This window comes from Carettochelys insculpta, chromosome 4, assembly GCF_033958435.1.
Source record: "Carettochelys insculpta isolate YL-2023 chromosome 4, ASM3395843v1, whole genome shotgun sequence".
Lineage (NCBI taxonomy): Eukaryota > Metazoa > Chordata > Testudines > Carettochelyidae > Carettochelys > Carettochelys insculpta.
The window spans coordinates 13,935,448-13,950,171 of record NC_134140.1 but is presented as its reverse complement, the minus strand read 5'-3'; the positions used below and the strand labels follow the sequence as shown (position 1 = coordinate 13,950,171).

At 43.4% G+C, this 14,724-nt stretch overlaps 1 protein-coding gene across 1 annotated transcript; it reads right to left on the bottom strand.

Moving 5' to 3' along the window:
- Positions 1–1,931: 1,931 nt before the first annotated feature.
- On the bottom strand, positions 1,932–14,345 carry CD8A (CD8 subunit alpha). Its single transcript, XM_074992091.1, has 6 exons — positions 14,243–14,345; positions 13,060–13,431; positions 11,467–11,571; positions 8,446–8,565; positions 4,846–4,876; positions 1,932–1,983 (listed from the first exon to the last, which is right to left on the bottom strand). Exons 1-6 carry the CDS (start codon positions 14,343–14,345, stop codon positions 1,932–1,934), a joined length of 783 nt encoding a protein of 260 aa, XP_074848192.1.
- Positions 14,346–14,724: the final 379 nt, after the last annotated feature.

Genomic DNA, 14,724 nt, shown 5'->3' with positions numbered 1-14,724 from the left:
TGCTTGCTTCTCCCACTAGTCAGTTAGAGCAATACATTCATACAGGAAATTCCCCATACCCACCGAGCTGTACTGTAACTTCCCCTTGCTGATCAAATCACATGCAGTGTTCACAACATTATTGTATCTCAGTATTCATCGATTATTATGTGGCATCTCAAGAGACTCTGTCACAAAAGAATTTCTTGGGCAGGTGAATGGGACGACTCACAAGTGCTGAGACAGACAGGCACAAGGTTACTGGAGTGGGGCCACACTTATTCCCAGACCATCACTTGTAAGAAAAGATACACTAGGGATGTTGGATATGGATTTGGATTGCGTTACTGTGGTAGTGCCAGTACACATGGGAACATTTTGCTTGGTTGATTTGTGTATAAACATGAAATCTCTCTTGCCAGTCAGCATCTTATACTATGGACTGACAAGCCTTCATCACCAAAGTATGTGAGCACCTCCAAAGTATTTAGGGGTTAAGAACTGCGGCAAAGTCAAGAAATTCCCATTTTACAGATGGAGAACTGAGACACAGAGCAATTAAGTTTACAGCCTGTGGGAAATCCAGGATTTGAATCCACATTTCCAGATGCTCAGCTCGGTATCTTTAATCACAACAATACTTCCTTCCCTTATGCAAATCCCTCAGCAAAAAGGTCATCTATGTTTCTATTTAGCTCTCTAGCTTTTTTGAGGCTAAGAAAAGAAAAAGAAGATGTACTTCAATGAGAATATTTAGAAGTACAGTTAAATTGTTCCACAGTATTTAAACAGATTGTTGGGAAAAGAAATATCAAAAGGCTTTATGGCAATTATAGCACGAAAGAAGTTGGAAAAAATAAGAGCTTTCATTTTATGCTTAAAACACTGGTTTGCAGAAGGGAGAAGGGGTGAGATTTACAGAATCACGGGGCTGGAAGGGACCTCAGGAGGTCATCTAGTCCAGCCCCATGCTTTACTCTTTTCCTTCTTGCTTATGGATGCCTAAAAACAGGATGAATCCTGCATACCTTGATCAATTAAAACTCACACTGAACTCAGTGTCAGAATGATGGAGCTTTCTATCTTTAGTCTTAGGGACCATAAAATAAATAACACCCCTTATTTAGCATTTGCCCTTTCTGTCCTGCATGATGTCATGACGTTTTACAATTTCATTGATTTTAGCCAGTGGCTGATACTAAACACTGCAGCTATTCAAACTTATCTGGCTTTTTGACCCATTTAAAAATAAAAATCATCTGCCCCTTAGCAGAGCCTGGGGCCTGTGCTAATACCCCTCTTGATACCAGCTAGCTTGGGATGTTCATAAGATTAATATCTTTAATATCCTTCCCCTTTTGTAAACAGCATCACAAATCAAACTGTCCTCTCGAGGTCCCTGTCATGAATCACTGAAGTGAATGAAAGCTTTAGCACTGTGTTCAGTGGCTGCGAGATCACACATTTTGCCATGGCATGCCTAATCTGGCTGTCTTTACTTGGTTTTATTAGGCAAAATTCCCAGCAGACCAAACGTTGAGGTCTCTTAGCTGTCAATGGATATTTGCTTCAATAAGGATAATACAAATATCAGGAGTTGACTCTCAGACTTTTTAGTGTCGGGACTTTGCCAGGGTTATGAATTACATCATTTGGCATATTTTGGTGTTTTATGACTTGGAAACCGGCTTGAAAGACTTTGTCAAGAAAATTTTGGAGGGAGCTACATTTTGAAGTCCAGGCAATAAAATGGATGTAGGAAGTGGCTGGTGTCCTGCAGTACCTTGGTGCTCTTTCTGAGCAGTTTGCCTTTTAAAACTTAAGAGACTAGAAAATACAAGAACAATTGGAAAATAAAGTGAGGATGAGAATGACGAATGGCTGTGGACGTATGGCTGTTCATATGGTGGCAGCTGCTGTTTGGAGATCCAGATGTAAAAGGGTCAGTCACATTACACATATCTGTTTGGCACGCTGGGTTTTCCATTGTTTCCATTCAGAGGCCTAAAGAGAAAGGAAAAGGCAACCTTTATGTTCTGCTTGGATGTGAAATGTAGAAGAAAATGAGAGTGTCATAAAAGCAGGATCCATCAGCAGTGGTCAGCTCATCTGGCCTGCATCTAAACATGTAGTTCTCAAGCTGTGGGAGAGCCTTCAGCACTGTGACCTGGAAGAGCTTCATGGTGTACAATGGGGCCATGTAGATCATGAAGCTCTTCTGGGTCACAGTGGTGAAGCCTCAGCTTGTGACACCTTTGAGCTGTAGCCTGCTCCAGACCTTTTTCAGGACTTACAACAGCTTTTTGATCAACAAAGGAGTTCCCAGTCTGAGTCTCATGCAGCTGCTTCATATTATTCTTTTTAATATGGTATTGACAAACCCAAATATCATAAATCAAGAGCTAAGGCCCCAAGAATCATGACAATGGCTTTAAAACTGAGATTAAAAAAATACACATTTTGTTTTTGCCTCTGAGCCTTTAGGAGACACTCAAATTATGTTTTCAGATATTTCTTTCAAAGCATGAGTGCCAGAAAAGTCTTTACTAAAATGAGAACTGAGACTTTAGCAAAATCACATGACTTGTGTAGTCAGCAGCTTAACATTAAATATTATGAAACGTGAAAAAGACCGGCATGAATTAGCATGTAGCTTTTTCTGCGGGGAAGTTCAACCACGATCAAATCTGCGGCACCAGATCTGGAGGAGTAACAAACACTCACGGAAAAAACTAGAGCAAAGTGACCTGGATTGTTTAGGGCCACGGACTGAAGGCCAATGAAATCTACTGGAAAGTCCTGTGCAGAGGACGAGAAAAAAGGAGGGAAGTAACAAAACTGTTAATACTTCGTGCACTGAAGTGAATTTATTCACTACACTGTTCTGCTATTTTTCATGTTGCTAAGATCTTTGGTTTCTACAAGGTACATGTGGCTTCTGGACTGGGAGGTGAAAAGTTTGTGTGTAGTCCATGTGACACTTCTGATCTTAAGAAAATATGTCGGTGTTGAAGAACCACAGACTGAAATGTTTGCTTTGTAGAGACACTTTGTATCAAACATAAGTAGGCTTGGAAGAATTTGAATTTTTTTTTTTTGTTTTTAGTAATTTCAACTGATAATACCAATGTATATTTTAATCAATGTTTAGATGGTATCAGTTTATATGTTCATAGCGATGCAGTTCAGTTCATGGCATTGTTTTTCTATTTTTATGCATTTAAATTTTCACAGGCACAAGAAATTATGGGGCCAGACAATTATTTCTTAATGTTAGATGTTGAGGCTCAAAAAGTGGGAGCTTTATAAACAATTAAAGTCAACATCACAGGTCCAAATATACAAAGCAAACAGTGTGAAATCAACCAGTCAAGCCTGTTTTTACTATTTATTTATAATAAGCTCCTTTCAAAAGAAAAATAAGTGGATGTTGTCTTTTATACATTCTTAAACAGCATTTTTCTTATTTTGGCAATTTGAAAATGTCAAGTATCTATGGAAATATGTTTTTGCTGGCTTAGGTGTGTGCAGTGAAATCAGTGTTTACTGACATTTACTGCTAAAAAATGAATCTTTTCAGATCTAGAAAAGCTCTTTGTCATTGCTTCCAAGGCCCATCATGAGCTACCCTCACCTCATCGATCATCTCTCCTTTAGCATCAAGAGGTCAACTGCTGCCTCTGATGGGCTGTGAAATCAGCCTCTGTGTCACACTTCTTAAAATTTCAAACAAACGTCATTGTGCTCTCTCCCATGCGGCCTCATACATGGGCGAAGCTGCCTATGAACATCTGTGTGATTAATACATTACCCTCCCTCAAATCTGTCCTGAAAACTCTAGTGTGCTGTGATGCCTATGAAAAACTTAACACCACTTGGGTTGCTGGTACTCTGAGACTATTGCCCTTCATGCTGAGAAGTTTTGTCTCAGTCGTTTCTTATAGTGCCCATTCATGTGCATCCATCAACCGTCTCCCGTCTGATACTTGGGTTGCATGCTCCCAGGGGCTTTATGTGCTGTGTTTGTGTGGTACTGAGCACATTGGGGCCCTGGTTCATGACTGGGCTCTTGGCGCTACAAATGAGTACTCACCATCATGCTTCACATTATGATGGAAAGAGGGTAGCAAGTAACAAGCCTGCACTTGCTGTGCATGCCAAGTCTCGCAGTGGCCAAATGCTGAGTATCTTGCACCTGATGCTGCTCACCCTTATCACTTATCTGAAGAAGTGGGTCTTACCCACGAAAGCTCATTATCTAATAAATAAAATTGTTAGTTTGTAAGGTGCTACAGGGCCGCTTGCTTTGCTTCTCCAAAATATTCCTTCTGGCCTGAAATTTTCCAAGCTTTGGTCAGCCCTCAGATGAATTTCTGGGGCAGGAAGGGGATGTTCCATTCAGCTGGTTTTGAATAGAATAGGGAAAAACATACATACTTTCCCCAAGATTTAATTTTGTGCACAAACGACACATCAGCTGCACTACTGGCGGCATGTAATATCTGATGGGTCCATAGGATGATTCTCTAATGCCGGGGCCTCCCATAATTCATACGCACCCTGCAAACTCTTTGAGACATGGACAGTCTTCATGTGGATCTGTACAGCGCTTACCACCTATGTGATGCTGTGCTACTGTAAATAATAACAATAAAGGGGAAGGGGTTCAAGTGAGAACCTTAAGGCTGATTTCCCTGACTGAATGGCACGTACAAACCTTCAGAATTAATAGTGTGTGAGTGTGGGGATGGCAGGGCAGAGAATGCACAGAACTTTTTGGCTGGTGGTATGAGTTTACGTCGTAACATGTTGCTCAGGAAGCCAGTGGGCTAAACTGGAAATGCCCCGAATTGGAAGTTTACCAACCTTTTACATTTGCATCTTCGTCTTCTGGATTCTTAAATAAAAAGAAAAGATGATTAAGTTAATAGAATTAGCAAGTCATCATTCAGTAACGAAAACACTGTGGCATCTGGCATTGCTGGCATTCCTCCTCCTCCACCCCAAAATCATCATCTGTAGTTGAGTTTATATTTGCTGTAGGATTGGTTCAGCCACTGTCTCTTTCAGATTTTTTTTTCTGGGGGATGCGGGGCAACCCTTAAGCAAAGCAAATAGTCCTTATTCAAAGACATATTGCTATTGAAGTCAATGAAATTGCTCTCAGGAATAAGAGCCACTCATATATGGCTGCATGGTTGAACCTTTGGTTTCATAGAATCATAGAACACTAAAACTGAAAGACGCCTCAAGAGGTCATCAAAACCAGTCCCCTGTGCTCATAGAAGATCCAAGCACCAATCAGAGCCTCCAGACAATCCCTGATAGACATCTAACCACCAACCTGCTCTTAAATATTGCCAATGATGGAGATTCCGCAACTTCTCTAGGGAATTTATTCCAGTGTTTAAGCACCTGACAGGAAATGTTTCCTAATGTCCAACCTAAACCTCCCTTGCTGCAGTTCAGGCCCCTTGCTCCTTGTCCTATCCTCAGAGGCTAATGTTTGTAGCCAGGGCAAAAATTCAGAACTGGAGCATTGTTTGTACATTACTGTTAGCTGTCTGTGCCAGTTTGGAAAGCCAGTAAAAATGTATGTGCAGTGACTATTTCTACAGTAGGCAAGTGGCATGGATTGCCAGCAGAACACTGCCAAATTTACGTCAAGGAAACTGAGATCTGATGCTAAAAAATTGCAGAGTTTTTTGAGAAAAGCCACCCCTGTGGCTGTGTCCTCTTCATGAAATCCATTTTTTTGACAATGTACTCAGGGGTAGTAAGACATATTGAGCCAGACCCTCAGCTGGTGTAAATTAGCCTTGCTCCGCTTACTTCAGTGCAGCTACCCGGATTTATACCAATGTCAGATCTGGCCCATTTTGCCAAAGTCATCCCTGGCATATCTCCGCAAATGTTGCATCTGAGCTGGATTTGACAAAACATGTTGGACAGGGGAGAATGTCTTATATGAGCACAGAAGAAGCCGGCCATGTTTTGGGGTGAAATAATTTTCATGGCCCTGGCTGCTCTCTGCTAGGGAATCTCCATGCTGTTCCACAGTGGTAGAAATAATTGCTTCAAATGAATTTTTACTGATGCTTCAGATTGGCATAAAGAGTAAAAAATCATTGACAGCTGAGCTGCACAGTGCTGCAGCATTTCAAAATGTCTGATCTGATGGCTGTCCCCGAAATGGTGGGTTGAGATGCACTAGTCATATGGGAACATTAAAGTCGCTGAGGCCCTGCAGTGAGATGTAGTTGGGCTTTTACTCCCTTTAACTTCAATGGATGTGATGGTTAACTCATATCCCACAAATCTTCTAATACAGGCACCGGATTTTTTTAAGAACAGGGGTGAGCAAACTTTTTACGTTGGACCCCACTTTTCATCCCTGCCATTAGCAGGGGCCCCCAGTCTGTGTAACGTAATCCAAACTGATGGAAATTTTGGTTATGTTCAGCTGAAAAAAACTTTTCTGCATGTGTAAGCAAATAAGAATGTAGAATGTAAAAACGTTATTAATCGATATATAAATATGAATATGCAGCTATAAAAACAGTAACATATTTCAACATTTTTAATGAGCTGGATGAGCCAGAGACCCAGCAGCTGATCATGCTACACCCCTCCTTGTGAAATTTTAGTCCCCACCCCCCGGGGTTCTGCCCACCACTTTGCATACCCTTGTTCTAGAAGAGTAATGATTTCCATGGAAGGGTATTTCAATATTATTTTGATACTTCCTTGTGAGATTATAACTGCACTGTAGCTCTGGCTTTTAAATGAAATACCCATTCCTTTGGTACCCTGGGCATTAGCAGTTAGTACTTCATAGGGCTGGTTTACATGCAGGAATGGTATCTATTTATTTTCATCAGTTCTAAGTGATGAAATAGTTAAGAGGTGACTCGATTACAATCCATAAGGGGCATAAATATTTGATTATTGGCTATAGCAGGGAGAGGTATAATGTGATCCCACAGCTGGACACGGAGGTAAACCATCTGTTTGGAAATAAGACATATGTTCTTAATGGTGCAGGTAATTAACAATTGGAACAATGGTGGATTCACCGTCACTGACAATTTTTAAATCTCAGTTGCAAATTATTGTGACAGATAGGTGAAAACGAGTTGCGCTAGAAGTTATTTTGGGGGGAAGTTCTATGACCTGTCTCTACTGTGGGTCAGATTGGTTGATTGCAGTGGTCCTTCTCATGGGATCTATGACTTCATGAATAAATGGACTTGTTTTAAATTGGCACAGCTCCCGTGAGTAGTAAATTGGTTGTACAGTGGATGATGCCTGAGTCAGCTTTAGTCAGTAGTAATTTAACAGCATCCACACAACTGCTGTAAAAATTGATTCAGCTTTAAATCAGTGTAACTTCTGCGTATCAGATCTTACTGAAGTAAGCTAAATATATTTGAACGAGGCTTAAACTGACATAAGCAAGTCTACAGTAATGATTTGTTCCAGTGTATATAGATTTTAAATTGATTTAATTTCACCAGTTCACATTCCCAGCTTTTGCACCGATTTAATCCTTTCAGTTGCTAAAAAAGTGAGGTTACCAGCATGGATGCAGTCATAGCTGCTCTGGGCAGGCAGCTGGACCCAATGACCTCCTAAGGTCTCTTCCAGCCCTAGGATTCTATGCCTATGTCTAGAGTACAGTGATTTGTCGAGAGAAGTTTTTGTCTTGACAAAACGGCCAACTGGAAGCACAGCAGACAGGGCTTCCAGGTCACCGGAAGCCTCTGTCGACAGAGCCCCATACCCAGGAATGTACAGACTGGTTTTTCATTGACAGACCTTTGTTGAAAGAAGCATTCTGCCTTGTGAGGAGCGGCATACGGCTGTCGACAAAAGGGCCATGTTCTATAGACTGATGATCAGCAGAACTACTTGGGAATCTGGACACTCCACGGGTTTTGTCGGCAAAATGCCAATTTTGTCAACAAAATCCTCTAGTGTAGTCATAGCCTATGATTCTATGATCTTAGTACAGAAGTTTAGTGCAGGTAAAGCTTGTTTTAATACATTTATCTATATTCTCTTGTCTCCTCTCTGTCTGGTTGGTCTTTACACCACCCAGTGCTATATCAAAGAACCCTTGCATAGCAGGAGGAATTGATAGATCAGGAAATTACTAAAATCAACCTTAATTTTCCACTTTCTTTCATATTCATGGCATTTCCTTCACATTCGTAGTTTGGTTCTCCTTTAGGCCTGGTATCCAAACAGTTCTGAAGCTTTAGGAACAGGCACTACAGTGGCTACTGCTATAGAGAACTAGCACATTATTATGAAAATATTTTTATTGCTCAAGCTGACTAGCCACACTCAACTCCATGGCCTCAAACTCCCCAGCCCGCATGACCCTGATTTGCTGAAAAGCTGCTTTCTGGCCCTGGTGCTGAGGAACATCTGTTGCAGCCGGCCTGAGGGTCAGGCACTTACTTTGACAGACAATGATGGTGGCCAACAGAGCAATGAACAGGAGGAGGCAGGCACCGGCTAAGGGAACCCAGATGTAGAGGTCACAGGTGAAATTTGTCGATGCCTTCTTTGGGGCTTTCCCTGCAGAAACAAAAGCAGGTCATAGAATCATAGAAGAGTAGGACTGGACGAGACCTCGAGAGGCCATCGAGTCCAGCCCCCTGCCCTCATGGCAGGACCAAGCACTTTCTAGACCATCCCTGAAAGCCATCTATCTGATCTCTTCTTAAATATCTCCAGTGATGGAGATTCTACCGCCTCCCTTGGCAATTCGTTCCAGTGTTTGATCACCCTGACAGTTAGGAACTTTTTCCTAATGTCCAACCTGAACCTCCCCTGCTGCAATTTAAGTCCATTGGCTCTTGTTCTATCCTCAGAGGCAAGGAAGAACAAGTTCCCTCCCTCTGCCTTATGACACCCTTTTAGATACCTGAAAACTGCTATCATGTCCCCCCCTCAATCTTCTCTTTTCCAAACTGAACAAGCCCAATTCTTTCAGCCTTTCTTCATAGGTCATGTTCTCTAGACCTTTGATCATTCTCGTTGCTCTTCTCTGGACCCTCTCCAATTTCTCCACATCCTTCTGAACTGCGGTGCCCAGAACTGGACACAATACTCCAGCTGAGGCCTAACCAGTGCAGAGTAGAGCGGGAGAATGACTTCTCGTGTCTTGTTCACAACACACCTGTTAATGCATCCTAGAATCATGTTTGCTTTTTTTGCAACAGCATCACACTGTTGACTCATATTTAGCTTGTGGTCCACTATAACCCCTAGATCCCTTTCTGCTGTACTCATTGCTAGGCAGTCCTTTCCCATTCTGTAGGTGTGACACTGATTGTTCCTTCCTAAGTGGAGCACTTTACATTTGTCCTTATTAAACTTCATCCTGTTTACCTCAGCCCATTTCTCCAGTTTATCCAGATCCTTTTGAATTATGACCCTGTCCTCCAAAGAAGTTGCAACCCCTCCCAGCTTGGTATCATCTGCAAACTTAATAAGTGTACTTTCTATGTCAATATCTAAATCGTTAATGAAGATATGGAACAGAACCGGCCCTAAAACAGACCCCTGTGGAAACCCACTAGTTATACTTTTCCAGCAGGATTGAAAACCATTAATAACTACTCTCTGGGTACGGTTATCCAGCCAGTTGTTCACCCACCTTATAGTAGCCCCATCTAAGTTGTACTGAGTAGTTTATTGATAAGTATATTATGTGAGACCGTGTCAAATGCTTTACTGAAGACTAGGTATATCACATCCACTGCTTCTCCCTTATCCACAAGGCTCGTTATTCTATCAAAGAAAGCTATTAGATTGGTTTGACATGATCTGTTTTCAACAAAACCATGCTGGCTGTTCCCTATCACCTTACCACCTTCCAATTGCTTGCAGATGATTTCTTTAATTACCTGCTCCATTGTCTTTCCTGGCACAGAAGTTAAGCTGACTGGCCTGTAGTTTCCTGGGTTATTCTTGTTCCCCTTTTTATAAATGGGTACTATATTTGTCCTTTTTCAGTCTTCTGGAATCTCTCCTGTCTCCCATGATTTTCCAAAAATGATTGCTGAAGGCTCAGATACCTCTTCTATCAGCTCCTTGAGGATTCTAGGATGCATTTCATCAGGCCCTGGTGATTTGCAGACATCTAATTTTTCTAAGTAAATTTTAATTTGTTCTTTTCTTATTTCAACTTCTAAACCTACCCCTTTTTCACTAGCATTCTCTATGTCAGGCATTCCTTCAGATTTCTCAGTGAAGACCGAAACAAAGAAATCATTAAACATCACTGCCATTTCCAAATTCCCTGTTACTGTTTCTCCCTCGTCACTGACCAATGGCCCTACCCTCTCCTTGGTCTTCCTCTTGTTACCAATGTATTTGTAAAAAGCCTTCTTGTTTCCCTTTATGCTTGTAGCTAGCTTGAGCTCATTTTGTGCCTTAGCTTTTCTAATCTTGCTCCTGCATGCTCGTGTTGTTTGCCTATATTCATCCCTTGTAATATGTCCTAGTTTCCATTTCTTATACGATTCCTTTTTTAGTTTGAGATCGTGCAAGATCTCCTGGTTAAGCCAAGGCAGTCTTTTGCCATGTTTTCTATCTTTCCTACGCAGCGGGATAGCTTGCTTTTGGGCCCTTAATAATGTCCCTTTGAAAAATTGCCAACTCTCCTCAGCCGTTTTTTCCCCTCAGTTTAGCTTCCCATGGGACCTGACCTACCGGCTCTCTGAGTTTACCAAAATCTGCCTTCCTGAAATCCTTTATCTCTATTGTCCTGTTTTCCCTTCTACCCTTCCTTAGAACTGTGAACTCTATGATTTCATGATCACTTTCACCCAAGCATCCTTCCACTTTCAAATTCTCAAAGAAGCCTGTGTCCAGTCCCGGCTCCCCCCGGTTTGTGCTGTTCCCATATCCTCCACCAAGTGGGTGCCTACTGTGGCCCCAGTGATCTCCCACTCCTGGCATCGCTCCATGGTGCTGGGGGTTGGCGGTCCCGGGGTGGATTAAGAACAGGTGAAGCAGTGGGACAACACAGTCTCAAGGGGCCCCTCCAATATATTAATGTAATGTCATTATGCTTTAAAATCTATTCATGCTTATTGTTACTCCTGATGCATAGTAAAATTATATTTCAATTAATTTTAAAATAACAATAACAATGACATGACATGGTTCTTTTGTTCCATTAAAGCGAGTTGTTTAAACAAAATAGAGTTATAGAGCTCCGGGCGCCTCACACCTGGGATCCTGGGGGGTAATGGCCCCTTTTGCCCTTATGTTTATCTGCCAGTGGGAGGTCCTAGGTTCAGGAGCTGGGCCACACAGTGCTGCAGAGGCACAGAGATGGCTGCGGCCCAGGAAAACTATTGTGAGCCTGGGAACCTGTGCCGAGTAAGAAGCCAGAGCGTGTGAAATAGCTCCCTTCCACCACCTCTGGGCTCTGTCTCCCCAATAGCTGTGTGCACTAGCTCATACCTGAGATTATGTGGTGTTGGCAGTCCTTGGCTTCCTTGCTTTGGGTGGTGCTGCTGGGCTGAGTGGAGGCTGCCTGTGTAGAGGGGACTGTGGTGGTAGTAGGTGCTGTAAACAGCAATGGAAACAACAGGTAGTGAAGACAATTGCTGTCACGTCTCCTCTTCTCTCTCTGGCCCGTACTCCCCCGACTGGCAGTTGCTTCTCACGTGTCCTTAGCCCACCTGGGTAACAATTCCTTTCCCAGCCCAGGCTACCTACAAGGACCTCCTGGAACAATCCCAGTCTGGGAACAGTCTCCAAAGAACAGCAAACTCCTCCATCCATCTCACTCTCCAGTTTTATCTTACTGGCTGCCCATCATCATAGCAACTGAGGGCTTCCCAGCCTACAGATGAACAGTAGCACTAACAAAGCCCTGGGTGGACTTCATGGAGTCTCTGGCACATCCCTTTTGGGGGTCAAAACTCAGCTAGGGTAAGCTTTTGGGCTTGATTTTTTAAAAATGATTGGCTTATCCTTCACAGGTTGGCTGGGTAGAGGTTGGCTTGAGTGTGGTTGAGTAGAAGGGGTGTCACTGATGGGGTTTCTTGGATAAAGGGGGTGTCAGTTACATGTTTTATTGGGGAGAAGGGAGCATTGATGGTGGGGTTAGTTGGGTTGAAGGGAAGGCAGTGATGGGATTTGTTGGGTACAAAGTGTGTCAGTGATGGGGGTTTGTTGCATAGAAAGAGTCATTGACAGGGTTTGATAGATAAAAAGGGTGACAACAGTGGGGTTCATGGAGCAGAAAGGGTGTCGGTGTTGGGGTTTGTTGGGTAGAGTTTGGCAGGCAGGTTTGTGGAGTAAAAGAGATGTTGGTGATGGGGTTTATTTGGTAGAAGGGAATGACCATGATGGGGTGTGTTGGGTAGCAGGGGTGAAAATGATGGGGTTAGTTGAGTAGAAGGGGGATGTTAGTGATGGGGTTGGTTGGGTAGAAGGGGTGTCAGTGACAGTGTGTTGAGTAGAAGATGTTGTCACTGATGAGGTATTTTGGGTAGGGGGAGTATCAATAATGGGGTTTGTTGGGTTGCAGGGGGTGTAAGTTTTGGAGATTCTTACACAGAAGGGGATCAGTTATGGAGTTTTTTGGGTGAAAGGGGTGTGGATGAGATGGAGAAATGGGGTACAATCGTCTGTCAATGTTGGGATTTGTTGAGCAGCGGGGGTTGTTGGATAGGAGGGAACATCATAGATGGGGCGTGTTAGTAGCAGGAGGTATCAGGGATGGGATTTGTTGGGTAATAGGGGTAACAGTGATCAGGAGTTTTGGGTATCAGGGTAGTCTGTAGGGTAAAAGGGGTGTCCATGATGTGATTATTGGGTAGTAGGGGATAGCAGTGATGGGGTGTATTGGTTAGCAGGGGGTGATAGGGATGGGACATATTGGGTAGCTGGAGTGGAAGTGGTGGGGTATGTTGGGTAACTGGGGGGGGTCCATACTGGGTTTGTTGGGTAGAAGGGGGTGTTGGTGATGTGGGGTGTTGGGTGGGTGGGGGGGGGATGCCTTGCTGGGATAGGGGAAGGCTGAAATGGGGTGAGGTTGGTGCTGACCTGGCAGGTACAGTGAGACCCCAGAGCTGAAGTGCAGCATCTGGTTGCGATTGATGACGCAGTAATAGCTGCCCTCGTCCTGCTTCTGGAAAGTCTTCACGATCAGTATGTAACTTCTGGATTCTTTTCTTGCTTCAAAACGTGCAGGTCGGTTTCCGTTCTCTGCCTGTGTCACCTTGTTGAGGGTGGTAATGAACAAGATGAACTGGGGGCCAGAGTCCTTGTGCTGGCGTATCCAGGACACGCCGCTGTCAGCCAGGCTGGAGTCTGAGATCACACACTCCAGTTCCACCCGGGTGCCCAAGGTTGGGGAGCTGCTGCTGCTGCTGAGGTGCCTCACGCTGATTTTGCTCCTCTGGGACCTGCAGCAACCTGAAGGAGAGAAATCCACCAGACACAGCTGTCAGCACAGTCACACCCATCCATAGGGAGCATCCTCAGCACTGTCACAAGCCGTGTTCTCCTCCAGGGGGGTCCCAGACCTCACTCAAAGCTCCATCCAGGCTGATTAGTGCCATGCAGACATCAATGATCCCGGACCATGGACAAAGCAAGGGATCAGCGCGCTCTCAGGCAGACTAACAGGCAGCATGTCTACGGCGTGCTCTGTGGTGGCCCTAGCTCTTACAGACAGCTGCCCTACTTCAGTAGTGTCAGAGAGGGAGCCGTGCTAGTCTATATACTATCAAAACAAAAAAGCAGTCAAGTAGCACTTTAAAGACTAACAAAATAATTTATTAGGTGAGCTTTCGTGGGACAGACCCACTTCTTCAGACCTAGTTCAGTAGATTGTCTGCTGTGCAGAAGCCATTTGGGTGAAAGCTCAGGATACACCAACATGTACCTGTTTTTTTTTCAAGTGAGGGCACATTAATTTTGGTTTAGCTGGAACCCAAAAATATGCTTGGGCCAGACTCTGCTCTCAGTCACGCAGGGGTAAATCTGGAGAAACTCCACTGGCTGTACCTGCATGACTGAGCTCAAGCTGTGAGACATTCTCTCCATTCACTCACAGAAACAAAGTAAATAACCCACATTGTTTGCTTTTCAACCTTTGTTTTGACCCCCTTTATCCATTTATTTTGACTCCTCCATCCAGAGAACTCTGGAGCCTCCCCACTCTAATCCCATTATTAGTTACCCTTTAAAAGCAAATTACACTTAATAGTGATTGCGTACTCACATAAGATCGCACTGAGAAAAAACAGTGAAGTAACGAATCTGGCCATTAGCTCCTCGTGCCGACGGGTCTCAGGAGAGATGCAGCAGAACAGAAAAAAATGCATTGGTTTGACGTGATAGGACTCAGTGCTTTTCTGCAGAGGATGTGATGTCAGAAAGTAGCGTAGGAAAGTTTCTCAGCCTCCGAGATTCAGTGAACCCAGAGGAGAAGAAAAAATTCCTAAGTTCAGCTTTAATCATTTTTAAATACTTGTTTCAATCATCTTTCCATAGTTAACATCAAACACTGTCACTCTGTAATCAGAAATGGTCTATCATGTACCTGTCTTCTTGCCAGCTAAGGTACTTTTCCTTTGCCACTCAAAAGAAGTCCTGTAGTACCTTGAAGACTAACAAATTAATGTATTAGGTAACGAACTTTCAGGGGAAGACCCACTTCTTCAGATTTCCGATGGCTTTGCCACTCAGCAATGTGAATCTTGG